Here is a 23,517-nt window from a genome sequence, read left to right on the forward strand (position 1 = left end):
AGTGACCGTGCATTTTGTTTAAATGAAGTGTTGGTTGAACAATTTTTAGACGCGTCTTGGGCTTAAGGGCAGCGAGAGATGTTGTGATTGAAATAATAAAAAGTGCATGTTGCTGGTCGACTTTCTACACCGACTGTACAATAACCATCAACCGACATCATCGGAACCCTATCCGCGATCATTCACGCTTACCTAGCAAATAACTTATCATGTCATTTGCTGGAGGACGTACTCCTTATTGATCATTACAACAAGAAAGAGTAAATTTCATTCCAGAAATGTATTCAAATAAACAACAACAACAAATGAGATCTCGCGATTCTCCAATGGATTTCGCATATGATTCACCTTCAAAGCCTTCGGGTGCATGGTTGAACTCAAGTTCTACTCAAACAAAAGATAAGAATATGGAAGATGCAGAAGAATTGCACAATGAGAGAAAACGATCTCTAGAGATGTCAGGAACGAGTGAGCCTTTCGTATTTGGCAATAATAATCAACATTCAGGCGGAGCATTTCTATTTCAACAGCCACTATCACCTACAATCGAGGGACCAGACGTCGATATGGCGACAGAATTGAGGAATCAGGGAACATCTTCCAGTAGAAAAACACATGCAACTCGACTAGACAATGACCAAGAACAGGACCAGTCAAGCTCTTCTAGAAGGCCTGTCTCTCAAGGAGCTGTACAACGAGTAAATAGACAAAGGGCAGCGAATAACAAAAAGCCATCATCCCTTCCAAGAAGGAGAAAGACTTCACTTGGTCGCCGTGGCTTACATGGTGGAGAGGAAGATGAGGAGAACGACGAAGACATTAGCGCAGAATGGGAAGATGACGAAAAGTATGATACATTGACACAACAGCGAAGGAAAGGAAGAGGAATAGAAAGACAACGATCGCTCAGTAGACGAGTGGGGGATACGTTGAATATACACTACTTCTTCAATGGATCGAATAGAGATGATCATATGACCCAAACTAATGCCACTCATCGCACTCAAACCTCCCCGCCACGATCTTGGCTCGATCCCGAATGGTGTTTAGGAATGGCACAATTTGGCTTCAATGCAACTTTACTTATTGGGGTTGTTTGGGTGCTGTTCAACGTTGTTAGAACTTTGCAACGTGACGTTTCAAGTAAAGTACGAGAGTATGAAATGGAATATCTTGCGGAAATTGAAGCATGTTCGCAAAGTTATCATTTGAACAGATGTGGAACAGACGGCGCTGTACCTGCTTTAGCGAACGCATGTGCAAATTGGCAAAGATGTTCAGCAAGAGACCCAGCAAACGTTGGAAGAGCTCGTGTGGCTGCTGAAACGGTAGCAGAGATCGTTAATGGATTTGTAGATGTGGTCAGTTGGAAGAGTATGCTATTCACACTGCTATCTCTCATCATTATCGTCGGCGCAACAAATTCTTTCTTATCTTTCTTCCGAATTCGATCAAGGGCGAACAAGGGCAACAAAAATAGTAATATCCAGCATCAAGATGACCCTCGGCATGCTATTCCTCCGCCGCATGAATACGGAGGATACGATATGCATTCTCATGATCATTATTTGCGATCCCGTGCATGGCATCCCAGCTCTCCCACTACACCTCAATCGAAGCGGATGTGTAGATGAAGGGAGAACGATTCATTGTACTATTTATGGAATATACACATGCTTTTCATTGATCATAAGTCGAAGCGAGACATTAGTACGGGAACACAACCTAGTTCGAACGAGACCTTCCCTTCTCGGTTTTTGAAATCTTGGGTGAAGCGTTGAAGCTCTTAGTTTTGCCATATACAGCAGCAGCACCAGGTCTCGCACCACTACCATGACCTTTCTCCTTGCCCTTTGAGCTTGATTCATTTGTCGGCAATGTCACCTTTTTCGAAGCGATTTCACGATGTGCTCTATCCCAAATTGCGCTTGTTACTTCCTTATCTTTTTTGAAGATATGAGACCAAGCATCAGGATGGCCTTGACGAGCTGTGATAGCTACAGTGTTCAAAGCGTGAGTTGGATATTGATGATTCAATGCTTCTGCTTCCTTTTTAGCTCTATCAACGTGTTTATTAATTCTATCTTGGACGGATACCAGTTGATTCTTTTTCAAGACTGAAAGCGTGTCTGGATGGTCGATTCCATAATGTTTCTAAAAAGAAAATTGCTTTAAGATAAGATATCAGTCAAGCATGATCGTCAACAAAGTAACACATACCCTTCTTGAATCTCTACCATGACCACTGCTACCTTCGCCCGAAGTATCTGCAGGTACAGCAATTACTGAGTTGAAGAATTGGATATTCAAAAGCACACAAAGTGCAAGTCGAAAAATAACGATGAATAACATGATGTGAAAATTTTGATGGGGTGGATGTAGATCCTCTTGTTAATCAAAATTCTACCTATTTTTATACTCTCTTCTGTTTATGATTCTGACCGAGTTTCGACCGTGAGGGGCAAAAGTTTCGAATCTTTCGGTATGATGAAATGGGGCTTTTACTCACTCTTTACGGCGTCCACTTAATAGACAAATCTGATCGAAGCTCACTCAAAAAAAACTTTTCGCACAGCCATGCATTTGCAAAGAAACAATGTGTATTCACAACTCTTCACAATGTCTTTCAGTTGCTGCTGTGTTGCATTTTACCCTTGGCGCCTGGATTAGTAACGTGGATATTGGCAAGAGAATCAATACTAGAACTGACACGAGAATATGCTCTCAAAGGGGAAGAGGAAGATCTGAGCCGATCGTGTGTTGAGCTCACGCTTCCTCGTGAGGATGAACCATTACTGTGTCCTGGTACTCTTTCATGCTTTTGATGCGAGGTACTGTCCTTCGAACTGTATAAATCGTCTGGTATTCCTGCCAGCCAACTTTTCACCTTTTCTCGGGAACGTGGAGACTGTGATCCTTTTAGATGCTGCTTCAATTCGTTTGGCGTGCCTGAATCAGATTTCGACTCTTTAAAACTTGGAGTTGAGGTCGGATGATTTGATCCCGAAGAGCCTTTTATTATTCGTTGGTAGTTGTGTGGTTTATGTGGAAGTAGCTTCTTTATTCTGCCTATTATCGTATCTTCTTTTCTTAATTTCTGCGTAAGCTGTTGTACATGTTGCGTACCTTTGTTTTTGTCCCATATCTCTTGATTGCCGGAACGACTTCGATAGAGTGCCCTATACGGTTTATCGAGACCTTTTGATACTGCTAGCATCATAGTATTGTAATTATGATCTGTAGGTTCAACACCTCTTCTTCCGGCTTTCCTTTCCCCTACAGTCTGATGATGGGCCCAATCGAGCTTTTGTTCAGGATTGAAAGTGCGAAAGAAGATCTTACCGGTTTCCCGATCATGAAGTGGTTCTTCTCTGGGATCCTATTCATTTTTATTTAGTATCTTTTCGGCTCAATATCTCTCTAGTAGATCATTCACTCACTCTTTCATTCTTGCAATTGAAACAAGCATCTGCAGGTAATAGCATCAATGCTAATATCAGGATTACAGCGAGGATAAACGGCCTGCTGACGCAAGTTGGCATCCTATTGAGACGCATTTTCAGTGCGACAGATGTATGGTGATCGATTGGAAGAAGAAGTAAGAAGCAAAAGGCTCCGGCTGTATGCTGTGGGGAGAGATGAAAAGATGTAATGTCGTATCACAGCATAGTACGGTCTTGGCAATCAATAAATGCACAAAGACCATAAATGTTACGGGGCGGCGTTTTAGGGCTTGGGGACCCTGCCATCACTACTTGCGTACACATCAATCTCACGACGGCTTTCATCGCATGCGGATCGCTAGTGCCACCAAGAGTATCGAATCGTCTTCAACCATCTTTTTCGCTCCATCAAATTACGAATAGTGACTGACTAAAATTCTCTCTTGGGCGTCAGAATGAAAGAAGTTTTAGGAGGCAAAGGCGTCTTTTTTGATCATTGTGGCGCAGCGCCTGACGCGTTGAGAGAGAGAGAGAGGTCAATGCAACAACAAACAGCAAAATACATTGTCATTAGCCAAACATTCATTTCCATCCTTCCTGCTTCGATGTCACAATATCATTACTAATATCAAGCAATTGCTGAAAGGACAACGGTCCATCAATGGGAGCAAAAAAGAAAGCCGCTCAAGGCTCAATAGATGCAACAAATCGATCAGGAACTCCAGCAGGAACGGCATCAGGTTCATCATCTTATGCATCTCTCACTTTTAATGATGTATTAGAAGATCTTAGCAGTCGATTCATCGTCAATCTACCGGCAGAAGAACAGGATAGCATACAACGTATATGTTTTCAAGTCGAACAGGCACACTGGTTCTATGAAGATTTCCTTAGACCTCTCAATCCTTCTCTACCCTCGTTTGCATTGAGAAGGTTTTCATCTTACCTGCTACACACAGCAGCGCTAACAGTTCCGCTTATTCAACGATACATCTCCAATTCATCCAATCATGAGAGTCAACAAGGCTTGGAAGCTGCTTTTGACGAGTTTCTAAAGTACAAAACAAGAGTACCAGTATGTGGAGCAGTGATGCTGAATGCACGTTTGGATAAATGCATCCTCGTCAAAGGATGGAAAGCAAATTCTACTTGGGGCTTTCCAAAAGGAAAGATTAATCAACAAGAAACTGAAAGGGATTGTGCTGTAAGAGAAGTGTTGGAAGAGACTGGATTTGATTGCGGACCGCTGCTGCCGAATGATTCAAGGGATTATATGGAATTGACGATGCGAGAGCAAAAGATACGGCTGTACATCGTTCCCGGATTGGACGAGGATACATATTTCGAAACGCAAACGAGAAAGGAAATCTCAAAGATATCCTGGTTCAGCCTTTCTGATTTGCCCACGTGGAAGAAGAATAAAGCCCCGCCTCAAGGCATGGGTGGAAAGTTTTATCTGATCTCGCCTTTCATCGGAAAACTCAAACAATGGATTCATGAGAACAAGAATAGGTACGCACAGGCTTCATACGATGGAGATGCTTTGGAGGAAGGTGCAGATAGTGGACAGCATTTGATAGCGGATTCCTCGGGTGATAAGAGCAATGACTTGAAAGCTTTACTCGGGCTATCGGCGGGCAATGAGCACGATCATGCTCCAGCAATTGATGGTAAAGGGCAAAGGATGATTGAAGAGCAGGGAGATGATCGTGGAAGACAATTATTGGATTTGCTGAGAGGTGGTCCAGCTGTTGCTGCACAGCATACGCCTGGTCAGCCACAGTTGAATTTCGGGCAAGCAGAAAGCAGAGATGATCGGGAAGGTGGAACATCGTCCTTATTGGCAGCTTTGAATGCAGGCTCAGGGAATGGAAATGCAACCAGACAAACATCTGGAAATGGAAGCTCCACAGCTCTTCTCTCATTGCTCAATGGAACAGCGGGTCCAATTCACGACATCCCGCAATCGTCTACCCCACTTCCCGCTCCACGGGCACAGAGGACAGCACAAGCGCAACATGTGCTCGATATGATCAGCCCTTCAACTTCAATCTCGTTCGATACTCAACAGGCAGCTCCGCTCGTACCACAACAGAACCAATCAGCTTGGCGTCCCGATCAGCATTATCAACAGGCACAAGCCCAAATCTCCATTCCCAATTCCGAAGATGAAAGAGAAAGGGAAAGGGCACAGAAGCGCGATATGCTATTGAGCAACTTAATGTCTTCATCCATGCAAATCCAGAATCCTCCAAGTCAGAACGGCAGTCATCAAGATCAAAAGGTTCATCATCAATTTAAATTTCCACCTCAGTCACCAGGCAATGCAGCTCCACCACAAGGCAACCTATTGTCCCTTTTGAACGGTCAGCAGGCGTCCCATCAGCCACCTCCTCACCCGAGTACATCTCCTTTCTCGACTTTTGTCCAACAAAGTGCAGGCAATTTTCCCACAAGTCCTCTGCCGCAGGCTCCGCCACCACCTTCCTCGATGATGCCTTCTTCCAATCCCTTGCTTTCGCTTTTAAACAAAAGCTCGGATAACGGCCATCCTGGTTTTCCTCCTCAGCAATATGCCAACGCTGCACCGTATCAGAATTATCAAAATGGACATGGAGGATCGCAGATTCCAAGTGCTGGGCCGGGACCATCTCCTTTTGCCTCTTTTAATGCTTCATTGCCACCACCTCCGCCTCCTCCGTATCCCGCTCAAATGCAACCACCACCACCTCATGCAGCATACCCTTCATTTTCACCTTTGCAGCAACCCCAAATGCAGGCACCCAATGCTTTGCAACATCCACCCCCACCGCCGATGCCGTACGGCTATCCGGCAATGCAATCGCCTTATTCTCATGCTCCCCCTCAAGGTCATATTCCCCCACCTGGAGTATATGCTGCTCATCATCCTCCTCCCCATTGAGCATCGATCTGTCTCTTCTTCGCGAGTAGAGAAGGGATACACCAATCTGACAAGGAACTACAGACTTTTTGACTTATTTCATATTTATGCGATGATCATCGTTTGTATTGAAATATTGTATACCTTTGTAACACTGCAGAAACAAGTCATGAAAAGCTCTCGTAATATCATTCAATCGTCAGAAATATGCTACAAAATTAAAAAACTTCTTTAAGTAGGTATCAATCATTAAGCGGCTAGTTCGTGTTTGCGGGTATTGTTCAATTCTGCTTCCTTGCTTTTCCCGTTCGTGATGCTGGAAGTGCTCTTCTTTTTCTTTTTTCGCATTGCTGATGCTACTGCACTCCGAACGTTTTCCACGATTTCTCTACTTTGCTCTACGTATTCAGAGTCTTCGATACGCTCGCGCTTCTTTCCTTTGCTATCTTCTGGCTTGGCTCTAGGAGCAGCCATCCGGGATGATCCTTCGCCTTTGTCGTCCTCGGTCTCATTACCCTCCTCATCTAGCTCCCCACCTTGATCATGCAACTTTTGTGCAGCTTCAACGAAATCAGCCTCTTTTCTTGGTTTCCTCCCAAGCATCTTTTCCAATTTTGCATACTTTTTCTTTTGTGCTTCACTCAGAGCACGTTGACGTTCATCTTGCGTGGCCAAATAAGCTGCCAATTGACGTGCTTGTTTGATCGTGCTCAACCTTCTTCCATTCAAATCACGACATGAATCACGATTTTCTTCTCCATTTCTAGCAGAGCTCATCTTTCCGCCTGCTGCACGTAATTGACTTCCAAAACCTCCTTTACCACCTCGAGTGCCCATTCGTACTTCAAGCGTGATTGGTTGTTGAACCATTTGACCGTATGCATTACGAACTGCAGGTCCGGTCAATGAACTGATTGGTGTATTTCCGTTCACGTTCTGACCACCCAACCGAGTCAATCGTAACATTTGTGCAACTCTGGCTGGCAATCGTAGGTTACGGATAATTGTTGCCAGAATAAATGCTACCGTTGCATTTGCAGGCAAGGCGAATGAAATGATCGGTGGTAATGGACCAAATGCTCTGATCAAGATTGGGATCATTATTGTGGCTGCATTGATCCTGTTGTTGGCATATTGCTGTCTCAACATTGTGTCTATATCTTTTCGGATTTGATGATGGATAGAGGTTGTCTTTACGGGAGAATGAAAAGCAGATGTGCCAGATGTGGTGGCAACAAGACAAGCCATCTTGAATGATTCTGTTCAAAAGTGGGGTCGAATAAGATCGGCTTGTGGATTGATGACAATTAAGCTTTCATTAGTCGAATTGAAGTAGCGTCAATTTGTGCAGATGATGACAGATTATGGTAGAGAGGAAAGATAAAGCAAGACCGCATTTGATGTGTGTGGAATGTGTGCCGTGTACCTTAATAATTAGCGCGGCTTAAATGACGTTTGCCTTGCCATAAAAGGTATAGTGTAAACGGAAATCAGTGGTAACTGCAGTTCCGCTAAATTAGCCTTCTTGTCTGTCCCCTCTTCACGTGTACGCGTAAATTCATTCAAAAGCCTAAGAAGCTTCCTTCTTTCGTTCAAACATCCATCTGATCATTATACCCTTACCGATCAAGGCCATCGGAAGAAGATGGATGACTATGATGAATTCGGTAATTATATTGGAGTCTTGTCAGATTCAGATGATGACTCTGATATCGGTCAAGATGAGCAGGAAGCATCCACTTCAGCCATGGGAACAAGGCAAGAAGAGTATGAAGAGCCAGCCCCACTAGAAGGATACGATGATGAAAGTGATGAAGATGAAGAGGCAAATATAGCCCGAATGAGAAGAGTGGAACAAGCAGGTATGCAGCTAATGCAAGTCGATGAATCTTCACAAAATGCAGTCGTTCTACATGAAGACAAGAAATATTATCCTAGCGCAAATGAGGTATATGGCGACGAAGTGGAAACATTGGTACAAGAAGAAGATGCACAACCAATCAGCCAGCCGATCGTAGAACCAGTCAAGATGCGAAAATTCGCCATCGAGGAAGCTGGATTACCAGAAACACGATTCGAGAGAAGCTTTATGATGAACTTGATGAATTTTCCAGAGATGGTTCGTAATGTGGCGATTTGTGGACATCTACATCATGGGAAGACGTGTTTGCTGGATATGCTACTTTTAGAAACTCACAAGATGGATCACGATGTCGATAAGCACATGCGCTATACAGATTCACATCTCCTAGAACGAAGTAGAGGAATCTCGATCAAATCATCGCCTCTTTCGCTTGTTATGACTTCAACAAAATCAAAGTCATATCTCTTGAATCTGATAGATACCCCAGGTCATCCTAACTTTCAGGATGAGGTTGCTGCAGGTATTCGAATGGCTGATGGTGTTGTTTTGGTCGTCGATGTTGTGGAGGGAGTAATGGTGAATACCGAAGCTATCGTCAAACATGCAATACGCGAAGGCCTACCGATTGTTATGGTTCTCAATAAGATCGATCGACTCATCTTGGAACTTAGATTGCCGCCAAATGATGCATACTACAAGATACGGCAGACGATCGATGAAGTTAACAACTTGATCGCACAACATGATCGGGATCCAGCTCGAAAGTTAGGTCCTGAAAGAGGGAACGTCGCGTTTGCTAGCACAGAGATGGGATGGTGCTTTACTCTGAGAAGCTTCGCAAAGCTATACTCGGATACATACGGAGGTATCGATATCGATCAATTCAGCAAACGATTGTGGGGCAATATCTTCTATTCGGCAGAATCGCGTAATTTCAGTCGAAAGGGTGCCGATGCTGAGAGCAAGAGAAGTTTTGTGCAATTCATCTTGGAACCGCTATACAAGATTTATACACAAGTACTTTCCAGTGATACAGATAAACTACGAAAAACTCTCGCCAGCCTTGGCATTCATCTAAAACCAGCAGCATACAAGATCGACGTACGTCCTTTGCTAAAGTTGGTTCTAAAGCACTTCTTTGGTGATAGTGCCGGCTTGGTTGATTTGATGGTGAACCACATTCCTTCCCCGAAAGAAGGGGCACAGAAAAAGATTGATCGGATATGGACAGGTCCAAAGGAGGGCGGCTTGTACGGTTCTATGCGTAATTGCAATGCGGATGGTCCGTTGATCGTATCCGTTGCGAAATTATACCAAACCACAGATGCTCAAGAGTTCAGAGCGTTTGGCCGTGTATTGAGCGGGACGGTCAAGATTGGTGATCGGGTTCGTGTGCTGGGTGAAGGATTCTCGCAAGATGACGATGAAGATTCCATATTGGCTAACGTAGAGGGTGTGTGGATCAATGAATCACGCTACAATGTTGAATCTGACAGTGTTCCAGCAGGATGCTGGGTAAGCTTGAAAGGTGTGGACGCGAACATCACCAAAACGGGTACAATCGTGGACGCATCGATTGAAACAGATGAGCTTCATATCATAGCGCCTTTATCTCACATGACTCAACCTGTTCTCAAAGTATCGGTGGAGCCTCTTGTGCCTTCCGAGCTACCAAAAATGCTTGAAGGCTTGAGAAAGATCAACAAAAGCTATCCTCTCGCAGTGACAAAGGTAGAGGAAAGTGGTGAGCACGTTATTTTGGGTACCGGAGAGCTGTATCTGGATTGCGTTTTACACGATTTACGAAAGCTCTTCTCCGAAATTGAGATCAAGGTGAGCGATCCTGTTGTTCGCTTTGCCGAAACGGTTGTGGAAACAAGTGCGGTAAAATGTTTCGCCGTTACGCCAAACAAGAAGAACAAATTGACAATCATTGCTGAACCTTTGGAGAAAGGTATCGCAGAAGATATCGAATCGGGAAGATTGGATATACATATGCCACCTAAAGAATTAGGAAAACTTCTTCAAGAGAAGTATGGATGGGATCTTTTGGCTTCTAGGTCTGTTTGGGCATTTGGACCAAGTGATGATGGACCAAATATCCTTGTTGACGACACTTTACCGTCGGAGGTGGATAAGAAATTACTTTATACTGTGAGGCAAACGATCAAGCAAGGTTTTCAATGGGCAACCCGTGAAGGTCCATTGGCAGATGAACCGGTCAGAAATGTCAAGTTCCGCATCTTGGACGCACAATTGGCTCCTGAACCTATAAACAGAGGCAGCGGTCAATTGATCCCAACAGCCAGAAGAACATGCTATGCAGCACTTCTACTCGCAACACCTCGATTGATGGAACCGATCTATTATGTTGAGGTACAAGCACCTGCTGATTGCGTGGCTGCAGTGTATACTGTTCTAGCACGCAGACGTGGTCATGTAACACAAGATGTTCCTAAACCCGGTACTCCATTGTTCATCGTTCGTGCTTATATACCTGTTTTAGATGCAAATGGATTCGAAACAGATCTACGAACTCATACCCAGGGCCAAGCATTTTGTCTGCAAGTATTCTCACATTATTCGGTTGTGCCAGGGGATCCTTTGGATACTGATGTGAAATTACGACCTTTAGAACCTGCACCACCGCTCGGATTGGCAAGGGATGTGATGTTAAAGACTAGAAGGAGAAAAGGTTTGGCTGATCAAGTTACTTTGGCTTCTTATTTGGATCCTGAATTGGCAGTCGCTCTTGCTGCCAATGGATTTGACTTGAATTGAAGGATTTTCATGAAGTTGTATTATCTTATTTGTAACATAGATTAAAATAGAATAGCATTACTCTTGGATTTGTCTTTCATCGTGATGACCTGTAACACGTGTTGGTAGCGGGCGCGTTGTGTGGTGGAGAGAGACCAACACTCGTGAATATGCAACTCTACAGTGCAGACAAATTTAACGCGACTTTTAGAAGAAAGAGTACGAACAAATTTCATTTCATCCACAAGTGATACCATCATCAGCATAAGAAGGGGTAAGTTGTTATAGGATCATGCAATCATCCTTTTCAACCCCCTCTAGTCGTTATGCGTTGAACGCAGGACCTTCATCGAATAGGGCTTCTTCACAATCATTTTCAACACCAGTACAACAAGAAACGTCAAGATTGAGTGAAAGCACATCATCACAATTGGCTACACGTAATGTACAGAGTCAACAACAATCATCACTCAACGTCTCTAAACCGCGAAAGTCTGCCGTTCCAGATATTGGCACGCCTATCAAAGTTGCTTCTTTTTCACCTTACCGAACACCAGAATCAACCTCAAAAGCATCTTTGTTCCTTTCAAGAACTCCTTTCGGAACACCAGCAGCACGTAGTGGACCTGGATCAACTACCAGCTCTTCATCAGCCGTTTCAAAGCCGGTAACAACCACACAGCCACTGAAACCTGTCACAGGGTTTTGGCCTCAAGTATGGCCATTGTTCAAATCACTGCTCGATGAAAACGCATATGCGACATTTGCCCTTCAGCCAAGACCACATTTGACCTATTCAGGATTTCTAGAAACAGCTCTTCGGATCAATTGGGTGAAACTGCTGGTCTTCAGCCTTCCAGTCTATCATGCTTTATTTTGCATCTCCTTATTTCGACCTACAAATCCGCTTCAATTGATAACCTTACCATTCCGACCTACAGCGCTATTTTTATCGCTAACTTCATATACTGTTTTGCTTGGTTTGCTATTGATTTTACCAGGTCAAAGGTTCAGTATCGCCAGTAAGAAATGGACGATTCAAGATCATGCGGGTTTACGTGATGAACGTCTGGCGGGCGGATTTACTCTCTCGGCTGGTTCTCCGGCCAGTTTGTTGGTTCGTTCATTACGTCAAGGTGCTTTGTGGCGAGGTGTGTTGTTGCATGCTGCTTTCGCTTTGGCCATAGCTACGACACATGGCCTGGCTTTGGCCCATTACACGAACACGGTTTCTGTTGATGGAGCTTCGAAGAGCTCTAATCCGTGGTCTCCTTACCATCAAGTCGCAGTACGACTTTCACAAGGATACAAGACTACTGCAATCCGACCAAATGAACGATTTTGGTTCCTTCTATGCAGTAATGCGATCCTTGGTGCAACATATGCGATCATTCGTTCAGTATTGTTCTCCAGACCACAGGTTCCAGGAGCAGGTGCTCCGGCACCATTTGCTCCATCACGATTTGAAGCACAGGCGACGTTTGAATCTGCACTTATACGAATTGCAGCAAAAGGTCGTCAAACAATCTATCGTGCAGTATTTATTGGAGCTATTACGCCTAGTATCATCCTTCAGGGGTATCTTCTCATCCGAAGGCCGTTCTTCCGTGTCGTTCTTTCGCTCATAGGACACCATTCACCATTACGGCCTTTGTTGGTTCCATCTTTCAAACGACCATTGTCCAACGTTGACTTGATCTTCCGCGTCTCACTCTTGGGACTGGTAACAGTTTTGATCTTGGAGGCATTCTGTGTTGCCTGGGAAGTATTGTCAACCCAGCCAATAGGTCTTGGTACGGGCGGTTTGAGTAGATTTTCTAGTGCGCCTACAAAGTGCTTGATTAAAGGGATGCAAAGCAGAAGGATACCATTGCCAGAAGAAGCACATCTCGGAAGCAGTGAGAGATCATACTATTCACACTTTGCATTTGCTGAAATGGCAACTGTGATGGCTACAGATGCAGAACGACGAAAGGCAATCTTCCGCGATGTTGGTCAATCTACTGGTGGTAATGGAGGAAATATTCTTCCTTCTATCCCTTCTTCGGGCTTGGATAGCGGAGCAGGCCGTAGTGCATGGGCAGTGATTGCGGGAGAATGTATCAATGTCATTCAAGAAGAGCGAAAATGGCTGTTGAACAAAGGCAAGGAGCCAGTCGCATCCGGTGCAACGTCTTCCTCAAGCTCGCAAAAGCCAGCCAGTCACTTGAAACCAGTAGATGCTGCTCATCAGGTATCTTTAGCAACAGGAAACACTGGCGTAAATAAAGGTAAACCATCTATTTGGGACCGATTGGCTTCGTCTTCGCCCATTGCATCACAGCAAAGTGCTACAACAGCTCAACCATTGACAGCTGCAACCTCTACTCAAGTCAATACTAACGCCACAGAGGGATTGAATTCGCTGCTCCATCGTATTGCGCCGCCACCCGTACAATCTACCACGACACCAGCTTCGTCTACAAGTGGCACCGCAACAGGTTCGAGCACTGGTGTATCAGCAAGCTCAGCATCAAAAATCACGTTATTGGATGTTTTCGTGAATATCTTCATCTCCTCTGTGCAATCACTTGGATCTCTCTTCAATCTCCTGCCGTCAGATTTGCAACACGTTTTGCGAAATTCATTTGTGGCACGCAAAGTTGAAGGAGCACAAAGATGGCTTTTTGCCTCATCCGATGATTCACTCTTGGCGATTGGTGTTCTACCTCATGATGAAGCATTGGTTACCTGGAGTGTTCAAATCTTGGGATCGTTGTTGGCGGCAAGTTTGGAACAAGATGAATATGGTACGGTAGCTTTAGCTGCTTCTTCACGATTAGGAATCGATGACGTTTTGGAAGAATGTGCGATGTTATTGAGTGGTTTGCAACAGCTTGGTATGAATATCACCGCGCAAAAGCGAGCAGATGGAACAGGTGCTTCTGATACGAGCTTGTTCGTCTTTGATCATGATGTCGCACCTTTGATCACCGCTTTGCGAACGACTATCACGCTCGTCTTGGGTGCTTTTGAGCCTACAGGATATCGATTACGTCCTTCATGCAGAAAAGCTGTTGATGATGCTCTGGCGTCACCAAAGTCTTCTGACTGAAGAGCATACAATACTCTACAATAATACAACTATGTACTACTACTTTAATCAATAATGAAAAGGTCTAAAAGCGTATAACATTGGCATTCTATGAATGATGTGGGGATAAAATACAGGATACGACAAAGTTTGTCCGAATATAAATACACTATTCACGAAAGGAAGAATTCTTGACTTCTGCTTCGACGATGGAATTGGTTTGGAAAATGACTTTGTTCGGATGTTGTTATGCTCATATTATCATCTTCTTCATCACTTGAATATTCGTCATAAAGAGCAACAACTTGCATCGTTGGACTTGCATATTCTCCATCTGTGCTATATTGACTTTCTCGATTGTTGTATTGCATCTTCTTCAAACTGCCGCCGTGGGTTTGAATCAATTGAGATACACGTTTATGTTTTACTTTTGCGAACAAGAGTGAATTGGCAGTTTTACGAATACGAAGTGGAGTTGTATTGCAAGCGGTACCGATTGTCAAATCTGTGTTAGATCTTCCTCTTTTTGTTTCAAGCATCACAGGTGGAACGTATGGTCCCGTATTTGATCTTGACGGCACTTTGACAGATGTAGGTGTATGAAGGTAGCCTAAAATTGCACTACTCAAGCACGAGTCAAGCGAACGGGACTTTCGATGAACTGCTTTTGCGGTCAATAACACCGATCCTCGCCCTTTTGAGTCTGAAATACAAATGAGCTTGTCTTGGTCAATCGTTCGAATCGTGCGCTTTCTCACGAGTGGTTTCACGTCTCTGTTGTAAGGCTGCTTGTTTTGGGGCGTGGTTGGCAATGCCATGTCCGAATGATTGATACTGACCATCTTTTGAGGGGAAAGAGTAAATACCTTTGCCCCGCTTGCTGATAATCGTGAAGGTAGGTGGTATTCCATTGTGCTTATGCGACCTTGGCGTAACGAAGAGCATGCAGATTCAATTGAGTCATTGCTGTTCTGCTTTGAGTGATTGACTTGCTGGTCCGAAACGACGTTCGGGTGCTGCTTCTCAACATAAGGTGAGATTGCATGTGACAGTAAAGCAGAAGTTCGATCAGACTGCATCTTTGTTCTTCTTCGTACCTCTGATCGTCTAGCTAAAGACCGCAAGGAGACTGGTCTTTCATCCTCCATAGTCGCAACACTCTCCTTCTTGGATTGCGTTGGAGGCTTCCTTGCCTTTAAGTTCTTTTTCATCATTCGCATTGCAGCAGTAAAAGTTCTTGTCACTCTAGCATCCGTTTGTTCGTCAAATATTTCATCTAACAATCGTGAAGAGGATGTCCTAGATTTGCGTTCGCCACGGAATGAGGATATAGTCTTGCTCTTTTTGGGAGCTTTTTGTCTTGAGCTTGGCACTTTTGATTCCCTAAAGTCACGTTGAACAATGTTGAATATTTCGGACTCTCCTTTCTTTTCATCATCGTCTTTGGACAACGTTGCTGGGATCATATTTTCTTCCACCACTAAAGTTGCCAAGCTCACTGCTGTATATATGCTTGTATCACTTGGACTACGGCTCATGACTCCAAGACTTTCCGTCTTCTTCCGTTCAGGCTGACGTAGGAGGGAGCCTTTCGGCATTAGAGCGGCATACTTGTCGGCCGAGCAAATCAAATCAGCATGAAGGCTACCTTTCACTGGATCCCACAATTCGCCAGTCTTTTCTACTGGCGAAGGATCATCAACGATTGTATAATCATATGCCGTATCAGCTTCCACCATCAAGCCAAGTCCGATCATCGTTGCTGAACTGTCTTCGCTATTTAATCCTTTCATTAGAGATCCTCTGATCACATCTATATGTCCATATGGATTTTGAAAGACGGAATTGCGAACCCTTGGTGACATGCGAGCGGAATTAGGCATTGGCAAGACAGGCGAACACCATACATCCGGCAACTTTGTTCGTCTTTTTGTCGTGGACGCGTTGAGGTATGATGATTCAATTTGCGCTTTTCCTTGCTTTGCCAGCCTTTGTTCATTTTGAAAAGATGGATCGATATCGGATTCTTTCGAATAGCTGTCATGTTCTTCTAGTAATGGTGTATCTTTGTAGATGGTGTACGTATTCTTTTGTTGATCAAAGTATCCTTCTTGTGTATTTTTCTCTTCCATAATTCTCGTCATGTGCAATTCTGGTCTTGGAATTCCATTCCTTGTGCCATCACGATATCGTTGTGTCCACGGACTTTTTCTACAATCCAAAGCTTTGGAACGTAAAGACTTCTTCCTGTGCCAAACACAGAACAAAATTGTCAAAAGAGAGACGATCATGATCAACAATAATGTACATCCAACCGTAAGACCAATACTGACAGGGTTCTTGGTTGTGTCATTTGCTCTTGCGGTCAAAGGTGCATCTGGTAGATTAGCCGGTAATAATCCGAAAGATACTGTACTTTGATCTCGAACATGAAAAGGTGACTTCCGCAGAGGAAGTCTTTTCATCCGGGTCTGTGAATTGATCATTTGAGGTTGTGGCAAATTATGCAAGTGTGATATCCGTCTTTGTGATAAAGACATATTTGAAATGAAATAAAACAAATAATCAAAAAAATGAGTGTGTAATCTTGGTGTTGATGCGATTTGAGAGCACAAAAAATGGAGGAAGAGGATGATGACGATGAATAAAGGTGTCGAAAAGGAATGAAAACCGAAGCCAGAAATTTCATTCAACTTCACCAACATCCAAGAGTGACTTAACTCATTACTCAAATTACCCTCAGGATATATCACCCAGTCACTGCATGTATGCGCATCTAAAAGCGTGAAGACGAGTCTCGATCAGCGAACATCAATTCAGTGCGTCAATCCCATCAACTCATCACTTCCTTCTCTCATCTTTTCATCTCGGTACCATTAACATCCTTTCCTTTCGTCATCACCATGTCGATGCGATTCAATTTGATCAGATGCTTATGTCAGCATACCCTCAAGCCGGTCCCTCATTATGCCGACGGGTAGAGTAATTGTCGATTGTGCCTGTCCTGGCCGTTTTATTCCTTGCGATCGTAGACTGCCTACTCTGATCTGCTTAGCGTTTTCTTAGCCTTGCATTTTCATGCCGTGGAATGGGCAACCAAGAGAGAGAGACCACCCCCTTTTTCGATTGAAGGCAAGTTTATTTTTGGCCTTTTGTCTTTTTTATGCGAGTATCGGCAAATAGGCTGACTTTGTGCCAAATACACCACAATCAGGTGTAATCAATCGAAATTCCCTTTTGTGTGGCTGGCCCCGTGCTTGTTGTTTATTTTTATAACCCGCGTGCGCGCGTTACGGATGGTTTAAATTAGCTGCACAAAAGTCAGCCGTCGGTTTATGCCATCCCCCTTTAATTACTAGAATCTTTCTAGTGCTATTTGAATCTGTTGGTATTTTATGCACGTAACCGAAGATAGGGTCTACCAAAATACAGCGCCCGCATTGGCTTTAAAATGGAAATAGAGCACAGCAAGAAATCACTTGCAGTTTGTCATTTGATTGTAAAGGCTAGAAGATCTTAGGAGTGCAAAAAAGGCACTTCCTGCCGAGGATCATGAATAGGTGTAGGGGGGAAGAAGAGCTCTAATCAAAAGATGCAAAATAATTGAAGTTATGCATAGGCCCACTAATTAGCCCTCCCGTTCAAATGTTCGCTGGAAGTGCGCCGGCATAAACAATGAGAGCACACTTGCACACACACACAAAAGGACGCGTTCTTTTGCGGGTTCTCAATCAAAAACCTTTGTTCTGTGAGTTGGCGGGGCGTACTCTACCCGCGCGCACAAAAATGCATAATATCACCCTGTTTTTTCTCTTTTATGCGGTGAAACGCGTACATACTGACTGCATCATTGCTCTGTACAAACCAAACAATCAAACCCAATCCGTGATGTATATCCCTTTCTCTAATTCTCAATTCATTTCCTTTCTCAACTCCATCACTCAAACAATTACCCTCCAAAGCCCAAATTTCACTCCGCTTCCCTTGTTTTTTTCCCCCAAATATATAACTCAAAAGTTTGATTCTTGCTTGACGCAACGATCTCACCATCACTCTCTCCAATCATTCACACACCCTAGCAATCACTTCCCTCCAAACAGACGCATTCGGACGCCTACGATTTGACTGAAGAACAATTACAACTAACAAACAATCAACACAATTCAATCTTTTATCACCATCACAACAAACAATCACAATGAAGTTTTTAGCATCTTCAATGGTCTTTGCCGCCGTAATGGCAACAACAACTCTCGTCGCTGCATCTGAGCAACCCATGAACGCAGTTCATGCTCCTGCTCTTCGCAGAGGCAACCACCATCAAAAACGTAAATGCTCGGCTGGCTCGAGTAAGAAGCACCACCACAAGAAGACCCACGGCAAAAAGAAGGATCAAAAGTCAACTTCAAGCAGTGGTTCATCTGACAACAAGAGCTCTGACAATGATCAAACTGCATCATCATCGGGAAGCAGCAGCAGCAGCAAATCATCCGGTGCGGGTAGATCATTGAAGTTGAAGAGCAAACAAGGTTTGGCATGGCCCAACGCAAACGGTATGAACATCAAGAACTTCATGACCGGTGGTGTAAGCTTTGCTTATTCTTGGGATGCTACTCCTGGTTGGGACGGATTCCCAATTGACGAATTGGTCTTCTGCCCTATGTTGTGGGGTAACAAGAACGCTGACGATTTCATGAACAAAGTCGTCAATGACCAAAACGGAAAATTCAACAAGTACAAGTGTGCTATGGGAATGAACGAAGTCAACCAAGTCGGACAATCAGATATGAGCGTTAGTGATGCATGCAGCATGATGCGTTCCCACATCATGCCTTTGGCAGACAAGGGATGGTACATCATCGGTCCCTCAACAACATCTGCACCCGACGGTTTGTCACAATGGTACAAACAATTCCAATCCGAATGTGGTGACGTGTTTGACCGTATGGATGCCATCTCTTTGCATTGGTATGATGTCTCCATTGATGCATTCAAGAAATACGTTGAAAACTGGCACAACACTTTCAAGAAGCCCGTTTGGGTTACTGAGTTCGCCTGCCAAAACTTCAACGGAGGCGCACAATGCTCTAAATCTGAAACTGATCAAATGATGAAAGAGATGTCTGATTGGTTCATGCAACAAGACTACGTCGTCGGTTTCTCACCTTTCGGTGTTATGCAAAACTTGCAAGGTGTTAGTGAAGTGAACCGATTGAGTCAAGGATCCAACCCAACAAGCTTGTTCAGAATGTTTGCTGATGCAACCTAAGTTGATTTGATTTTTCATACCGGTTTATGAATCTCATTGCTTTCGTCACCAACATTCGTTCATTCAAAACATAGCTTAATCCTTTAATCTCTTTCGTACTTCATGAACATTTTACGTTTTACTTTCTTTCTTTCTTTTTTACTACTACTATATCTTTTTATTCCTTGTACGGGTTTTATCCGTCACACTTTTTGTTTTCGTACATCTCACCACATATGGTAAACAGGTTTTATCATGTGCTCTCTTTTGGAAATTTGCAATAGATATTGCTACCCAAACTTTTGTTGTGTGATCAATGATTGATTGAGTGACAGAGTGATGATCACGGTGAACAAGGCAGATGGAATCACGTGTATGGGCTGAATGCCAAGAGTTGCGCGCAGCGCGTTAAAGAATCACGCGTGCGTACTTGTGCCACAGTAAGGAAAGCCTTATAAAGGATGAGCCGTCATTCCTGTTTGCCGAGTTGGCTGATTATTAGCGTCTATTCTATGAATACGATCGGCAAGATGCTTTTTACGTACATGAATGATTTTTAGGGTTGCACAGATAGATCTTTAGCGTTAAAATGTTATGACTAGAGTAGTAGTATTCATAGAATCAAGTGCACCTTCTTCTTGGCGTAGAACAAAGGAAAGGGATTGAATTCCGACTTCCATTTCCACACAATCAAAAATCAATTGCTTCGCTTACGAGATTAGTTCGTTGTTCAATCGATTTAGTAAGGTTTGCCCCGATATTTGAACCCCCCTTTCTTATAACTGTTAAGCGAATAAGAACGGAAAGATTGACATGGGAATTTAATGATTTTAATCGAGATGATAAATTGAGGGGGGACCTTTGAAAGACATAAGCGAAAGACAGAAGAAGACATTGTGCTTAGAAGATGTCAATGAGCCTTTTGTGCCGGTTAATTATTGTGTGGGTATGTATGTAACTGCATGCATAAAATTGAGCTTAGATTTTAATCTAAACAACCGAAAAAGGCACGTCCATCGGATTATAAGAGATGCAGTGAATGTATGCGCATAATTGATCATCAGAAGAACAGTTACGTAGTTGTCCGTTGTGATTCTTCTTATTATTCTTAATTTGTTTCAGTGTTATAATAATCTCTCAGATGCAGGGCAAGTAAAGCAAGCAAGCAAAAGCAGCAATTCAATCGGAACGGAGCTTGTACCGCATAAACACACACACACAAACACACATGACCTGAAGGAAAGAGGGGGCAGGGAGAGACGCGTTCTTGCAAGCAAAGCGCACACACACGCAAGAGGGAGAGGGGGAATCTCCTGTTTGAGGCATGATATCACTCTTATCTTTTCCCATTCGTATGTCAAAATAAAAAAAAGAGTACTTGTCTAGCGTCAACCTCGTATTCCATCGGCCGACTTCGTTTGTTTTCTTTTTTTGTGATTGTGTACATATCTCATTCCTTTTTGTGATCAGCGACCAGCTTATCATAAAAGGTGATCTTCGCTGTGGTTGATTCATTCAGTCACTAGGAATAACGAACGACAAAAAGCCAACAACGATTGGATTATAATCACTCGATTCGATTCAGCCTCCGCGATCGACGCGTAGAGTTTATCAAATCTTAACCAGGTTAAAACAATCAACTCCTGAATGATAACAAGCATCCATCCGGATTCATAATCGATAACGTCCAACATTGTTACTCTCTAATCGACATCTCGCCATTCATCCGATTGATCAAACACGAAATTTGGTGTAATCGCCGTTATTACAAGGCACCTTTGTTGTCTGACATTGAATTTAGGACTCTATTACGTATCCGACAGGAGTAATTACGTAGATCTCTCTTTCCCTAGCAATCAGCCTTTTTCTTGACTATCAGTACGTCAAACGGAAACAGATACACAAACAAGAGTATATGAGATCGCCAAGTTATCTCTAATCAATAACGCGTTTACGAAAAAAGTCGTAAAGACTTCATTTCAAACACAACAAAAGGATTTCCTCTTTTTATCGTCTGCGGGCCGATACAATACACACAAAACAGCACATATCGGCACACCGTCATCTCATTTAAAACGAGAGGTCATTTCCGATTATCACATTAAGATCGGCACCACGAGCAAATTCAAATAAGAATCAGAGGACGTACAAGTTTCCCCACTTTGATGGTATTGTCATTTTAACAACAGTTTTATTGATCACCATCTTACATCATGAAGGGACTAAAAGAATTTCGAAGGTCATTAAACAAAGACCGAACATCCGGCGGTCGTCCAGGAGGACAAGCACCAGCTGTGTTCATGGGTGTGAAAAATGCGGTTTCCATCCAACCTCCCAAGAAAGTTATTCGAGCAACAAGAGATTATCGTTCAAGAGCACCGCAAGAGCTAAGTTTCAGCAAAGGAGATTTCTTTCATGTTTTGAACGATGATAGTACAAATCCAGATTGGCTAGAAGCAACCAATCCTCTCACAAACGCACGCGGTTTAGTGCCAGCAAGTTATTTCGACATCTTAAGCAAAGGAGGAAGGTCAGGTAGCGTGGCAGCAGGAGCGGGCAATGCCGGTGGAGCGCCTTTGATACCTCCTCAACCTGTTCCAGGGACGAGTGGAACGGCTGCTGGATCATCTGTGGTAGCAAAGCAAGGTGGTGGATTTTATGCTGTTGTAAAGTTTGACTTTGTTGCTGAAAGGGCGGACGAGCTAGAAGCTTCTGCTGGCGAGCCAATCATCGTTATCGCTCAATCCAACTTTGAATGGTTTGTCGCAAAACCGATTGGACGATTAGGAGGACCTGGTCTAATACCGGTCTCTTTTGTTGAATTGAAGGATGTGACAAATGGACAAAAAGTGGAAAATGTGGACGATTTGATCAGCAGGGGAGTGATTCCAAAGGTGGAAGAATGGAAAAAGATGACTGCTGATTATAAAAAGAATACGATCCCTCTTGGCCGATTTGACTTCGCCAATGGACCGGGAGCGGCTGAAGCAGCTGCACAAGCTCAAGCACAAGCATTTGGTCAGCCTAGTTCGCCTCAAGTACCACCAAAGGATGGACCTTTCAACCCAAATTCTTCGCCTACCAACTTCGATCCAAATGCAATGAGCTCGTCTCAGCCTGAATTACCACCAGGAATGCCTCCAGGAGAACCGCTTCCGACTGGAATAGTGACATCTGCACAAGTCGATTCCTTCCACTTCGAACAGGGAGATTACTGGTTCAGAATTCAAGCTACCCATATCGCCGGACATTCGCCTTCTGCTCCACCTACTGCACCAACAGCACCAGCAGGAGAAGAGCGTGATTTGATCCTTTATCGATTGTACGAAGACTTTTACGAATTCCAAATAGCCCTGCTAGATCATTTCCCTGCCGAAGCTGGACGTGAGACGCAGGCGGATGGTCAACCCAGCGAAAGAATCCTACCTTTGATGCCTGGACCGCTAGAGCAAGTTGATGACTTTATCACCTCACAAAGGCGGCAGGATTTGGATACGTACATAAATGAATTGGTCTCTTTGCCCGAGTATATCACAAGATCTGAACTTGTTCGATTATTCTTTGAGCCAAGACCGGGAGATCATTGTACTGTTCAACCTCTTCCCGATACATCGGCTACGGTGGCAGGTGATTCAACAGCTGGAACGGCTTCTGCAGCAACTACTGCTGCTACGTCTACACAACAAGAAGCAAACGGACAGAGTAATGGAACATCCAAATATTCCGAAGATGCTCCTGTTGGGCCTGGAGGATTGAGCGTTGATGAAGCTGCACAAAGGATTGGCACGATGGGAATAAGGGGATCAACGGGAGAATTGAGTAATGGGTATGGAACGGAAGGAGATAGAAGAGGAAGTAGTCAAAATATCAAATCCGATTCAAGAGGATCTTCAATGCATGCTGCCAGTAGTGGTGGTTCAGCAGCCGTGCCTTCAGCACCTTCTCCTGCATTTATCAAAATCAAAATCTTTAACAGAGCAACGGATGATTTGGTAGCAATACGAGTACCTCCAAATGTTACCTTTAATGCATTAATGGAAAAGGTCAAAGAAAGATTAGGAGCAGATATTCAAGTTTTGCGTTATCGTGATGGCGATTCTGGACCTAATGTTATGATGCGATTAAGCGATGATGAAGACTTGCAAGACTTCCTAACGACTGGTGACAAGCTACAATTGTTTGCTGATATCAAGTGAGCCGGATGAAACGCACACTCTTTGCTAAGTG

The 23,517-nt window shown here is 43.7% G+C and overlaps 9 protein-coding genes across 9 annotated transcripts; 6 read left to right on the forward strand and 3 right to left on the reverse strand.

Moving 5' to 3' along the window:
* Positions 1-130: 130 nt before the first annotated feature.
* Positions 131-1,704, forward strand: FA14DRAFT_161061 (uncharacterized protein). Its single transcript, XM_025498953.1, has one exon. The coding sequence runs from the start codon at positions 279-281 to the stop codon at positions 1,632-1,634; it is 1,356 nt and encodes a 451-aa protein (XP_025356579.1). The 5' UTR covers positions 131-278; the 3' UTR covers positions 1,635-1,704.
* An 871-nt stretch (positions 1,705-2,575) lies between these two features.
* On the reverse strand, positions 2,576-3,886 carry FA14DRAFT_172832 (uncharacterized protein). Its single transcript, XM_025500434.1, has 2 exons — positions 3,441-3,886; positions 2,576-3,379 (listed from the first exon to the last, which is right to left on the reverse strand). The coding sequence occupies exons 1-2, from the start codon at positions 3,555-3,557 to the stop codon at positions 2,627-2,629; spliced, it is 870 nt and encodes a 289-aa protein (XP_025356580.1). The 5' UTR covers positions 3,558-3,886; the 3' UTR covers positions 2,576-2,626.
* Positions 3,887-4,048: 162 nt separating this feature from the next.
* FA14DRAFT_161062 (DCP2-domain-containing protein) lies at positions 4,049-6,546 on the forward strand. The gene has a single exon (XM_025498954.1). The coding sequence runs from the start codon at positions 4,105-4,107 to the stop codon at positions 6,364-6,366; it is 2,262 nt and encodes a 753-aa protein (XP_025356581.1). The 5' UTR covers positions 4,049-4,104; the 3' UTR covers positions 6,367-6,546.
* A 126-nt stretch (positions 6,547-6,672) lies between these two features.
* Positions 6,673-7,200, reverse strand: FA14DRAFT_111146 (uncharacterized protein; the record flags this gene model as incomplete). Its single annotated transcript, XM_025495935.1, has 1 exon — positions 6,673-7,200. A coding segment is annotated over one exon (528 nt), but the record flags the coding sequence as incomplete, so codon positions are not given.
* A 662-nt stretch (positions 7,201-7,862) lies between these two features.
* On the forward strand, positions 7,863-11,057 carry FA14DRAFT_146578 (putative ribosomal elongation factor EF-2). Its single transcript, XM_025497325.1, has one exon. It carries the CDS (start codon positions 7,991-7,993, stop codon positions 10,988-10,990), a length of 3,000 nt encoding a protein of 999 aa, XP_025356583.1. The 5' UTR covers positions 7,863-7,990; the 3' UTR covers positions 10,991-11,057.
* Positions 11,058-11,220: 163 nt separating this feature from the next.
* Positions 11,221-14,370, forward strand: FA14DRAFT_161063 (uncharacterized protein). Its single transcript, XM_025498955.1, has one exon. The coding sequence runs from the start codon at positions 11,262-11,264 to the stop codon at positions 14,061-14,063; it is 2,802 nt and encodes a 933-aa protein (XP_025356584.1). The 5' UTR covers positions 11,221-11,261; the 3' UTR covers positions 14,064-14,370.
* On the reverse strand, positions 14,216-16,582 carry FA14DRAFT_155690 (uncharacterized protein; the record flags this gene model as incomplete). Its single annotated transcript, XM_025497776.1, has 1 exon — positions 14,216-16,582. One exon carries the CDS (start codon positions 16,580-16,582, stop codon positions 14,216-14,218), a length of 2,367 nt encoding a protein of 788 aa, XP_025356585.1.
* A 1,658-nt stretch (positions 16,583-18,240) lies between these two features.
* FA14DRAFT_121774 (uncharacterized protein) lies at positions 18,241-19,311 on the forward strand (the record flags this gene model as incomplete). Its single annotated transcript, XM_025496484.1, has 1 exon — positions 18,241-19,311. The coding sequence occupies one exon, from the start codon at positions 18,241-18,243 to the stop codon at positions 19,309-19,311; it is 1,071 nt and encodes a 356-aa protein (XP_025356586.1).
* Positions 19,312-21,503: 2,192 nt separating this feature from the next.
* On the forward strand, positions 21,504-23,486 carry FA14DRAFT_190181 (uncharacterized protein; the record flags this gene model as incomplete). Its single annotated transcript, XM_025501774.1, has 1 exon — positions 21,504-23,486. One exon carries the CDS (start codon positions 21,504-21,506, stop codon positions 23,484-23,486), a length of 1,983 nt encoding a protein of 660 aa, XP_025356587.1.
* Positions 23,487-23,517: the final 31 nt, after the last annotated feature.

The sequence above is a fragment of the Meira miltonrushii genome (genome assembly GCF_003144205.1).
Source record: "Meira miltonrushii strain MCA 3882 unplaced genomic scaffold FA14scaffold_2, whole genome shotgun sequence".
NCBI classification, from domain to species: Eukaryota; Fungi; Basidiomycota; class Exobasidiomycetes; order Exobasidiales; family Brachybasidiaceae; genus Meira; species Meira miltonrushii.

Excerpts from the sequence above, each read along its gene's own strand:
- FA14DRAFT_161061 (XM_025498953.1), top strand. The coding sequence starts at position 279 with ATGTATTCAAATAAACAACAACAACAAATGAGATCTCGCGATTCTCCA.
- FA14DRAFT_172832 (XM_025500434.1), bottom strand. The coding sequence starts at position 3,557 with ATGCGTCTCAATAGGATGCCAACTTGCGTCAGCAGGCCGTTTATCCTC. Across the intron at positions 3,380-3,440 it reads TCAATTGCAAGAATGAAAGA|GATCCCAGAGAAGAACCACT; the intron begins GTGAGTGAATGA and ends AAAAATGAATAG.
- FA14DRAFT_161062 (XM_025498954.1), top strand. The coding sequence starts at position 4,105 with ATGGGAGCAAAAAAGAAAGCCGCTCAAGGCTCAATAGATGCAACAAAT.
- FA14DRAFT_146578 (XM_025497325.1), top strand. The coding sequence starts at position 7,991 with ATGGATGACTATGATGAATTCGGTAATTATATTGGAGTCTTGTCAGAT.
- FA14DRAFT_161063 (XM_025498955.1), top strand. The coding sequence starts at position 11,262 with ATGCAATCATCCTTTTCAACCCCCTCTAGTCGTTATGCGTTGAACGCA.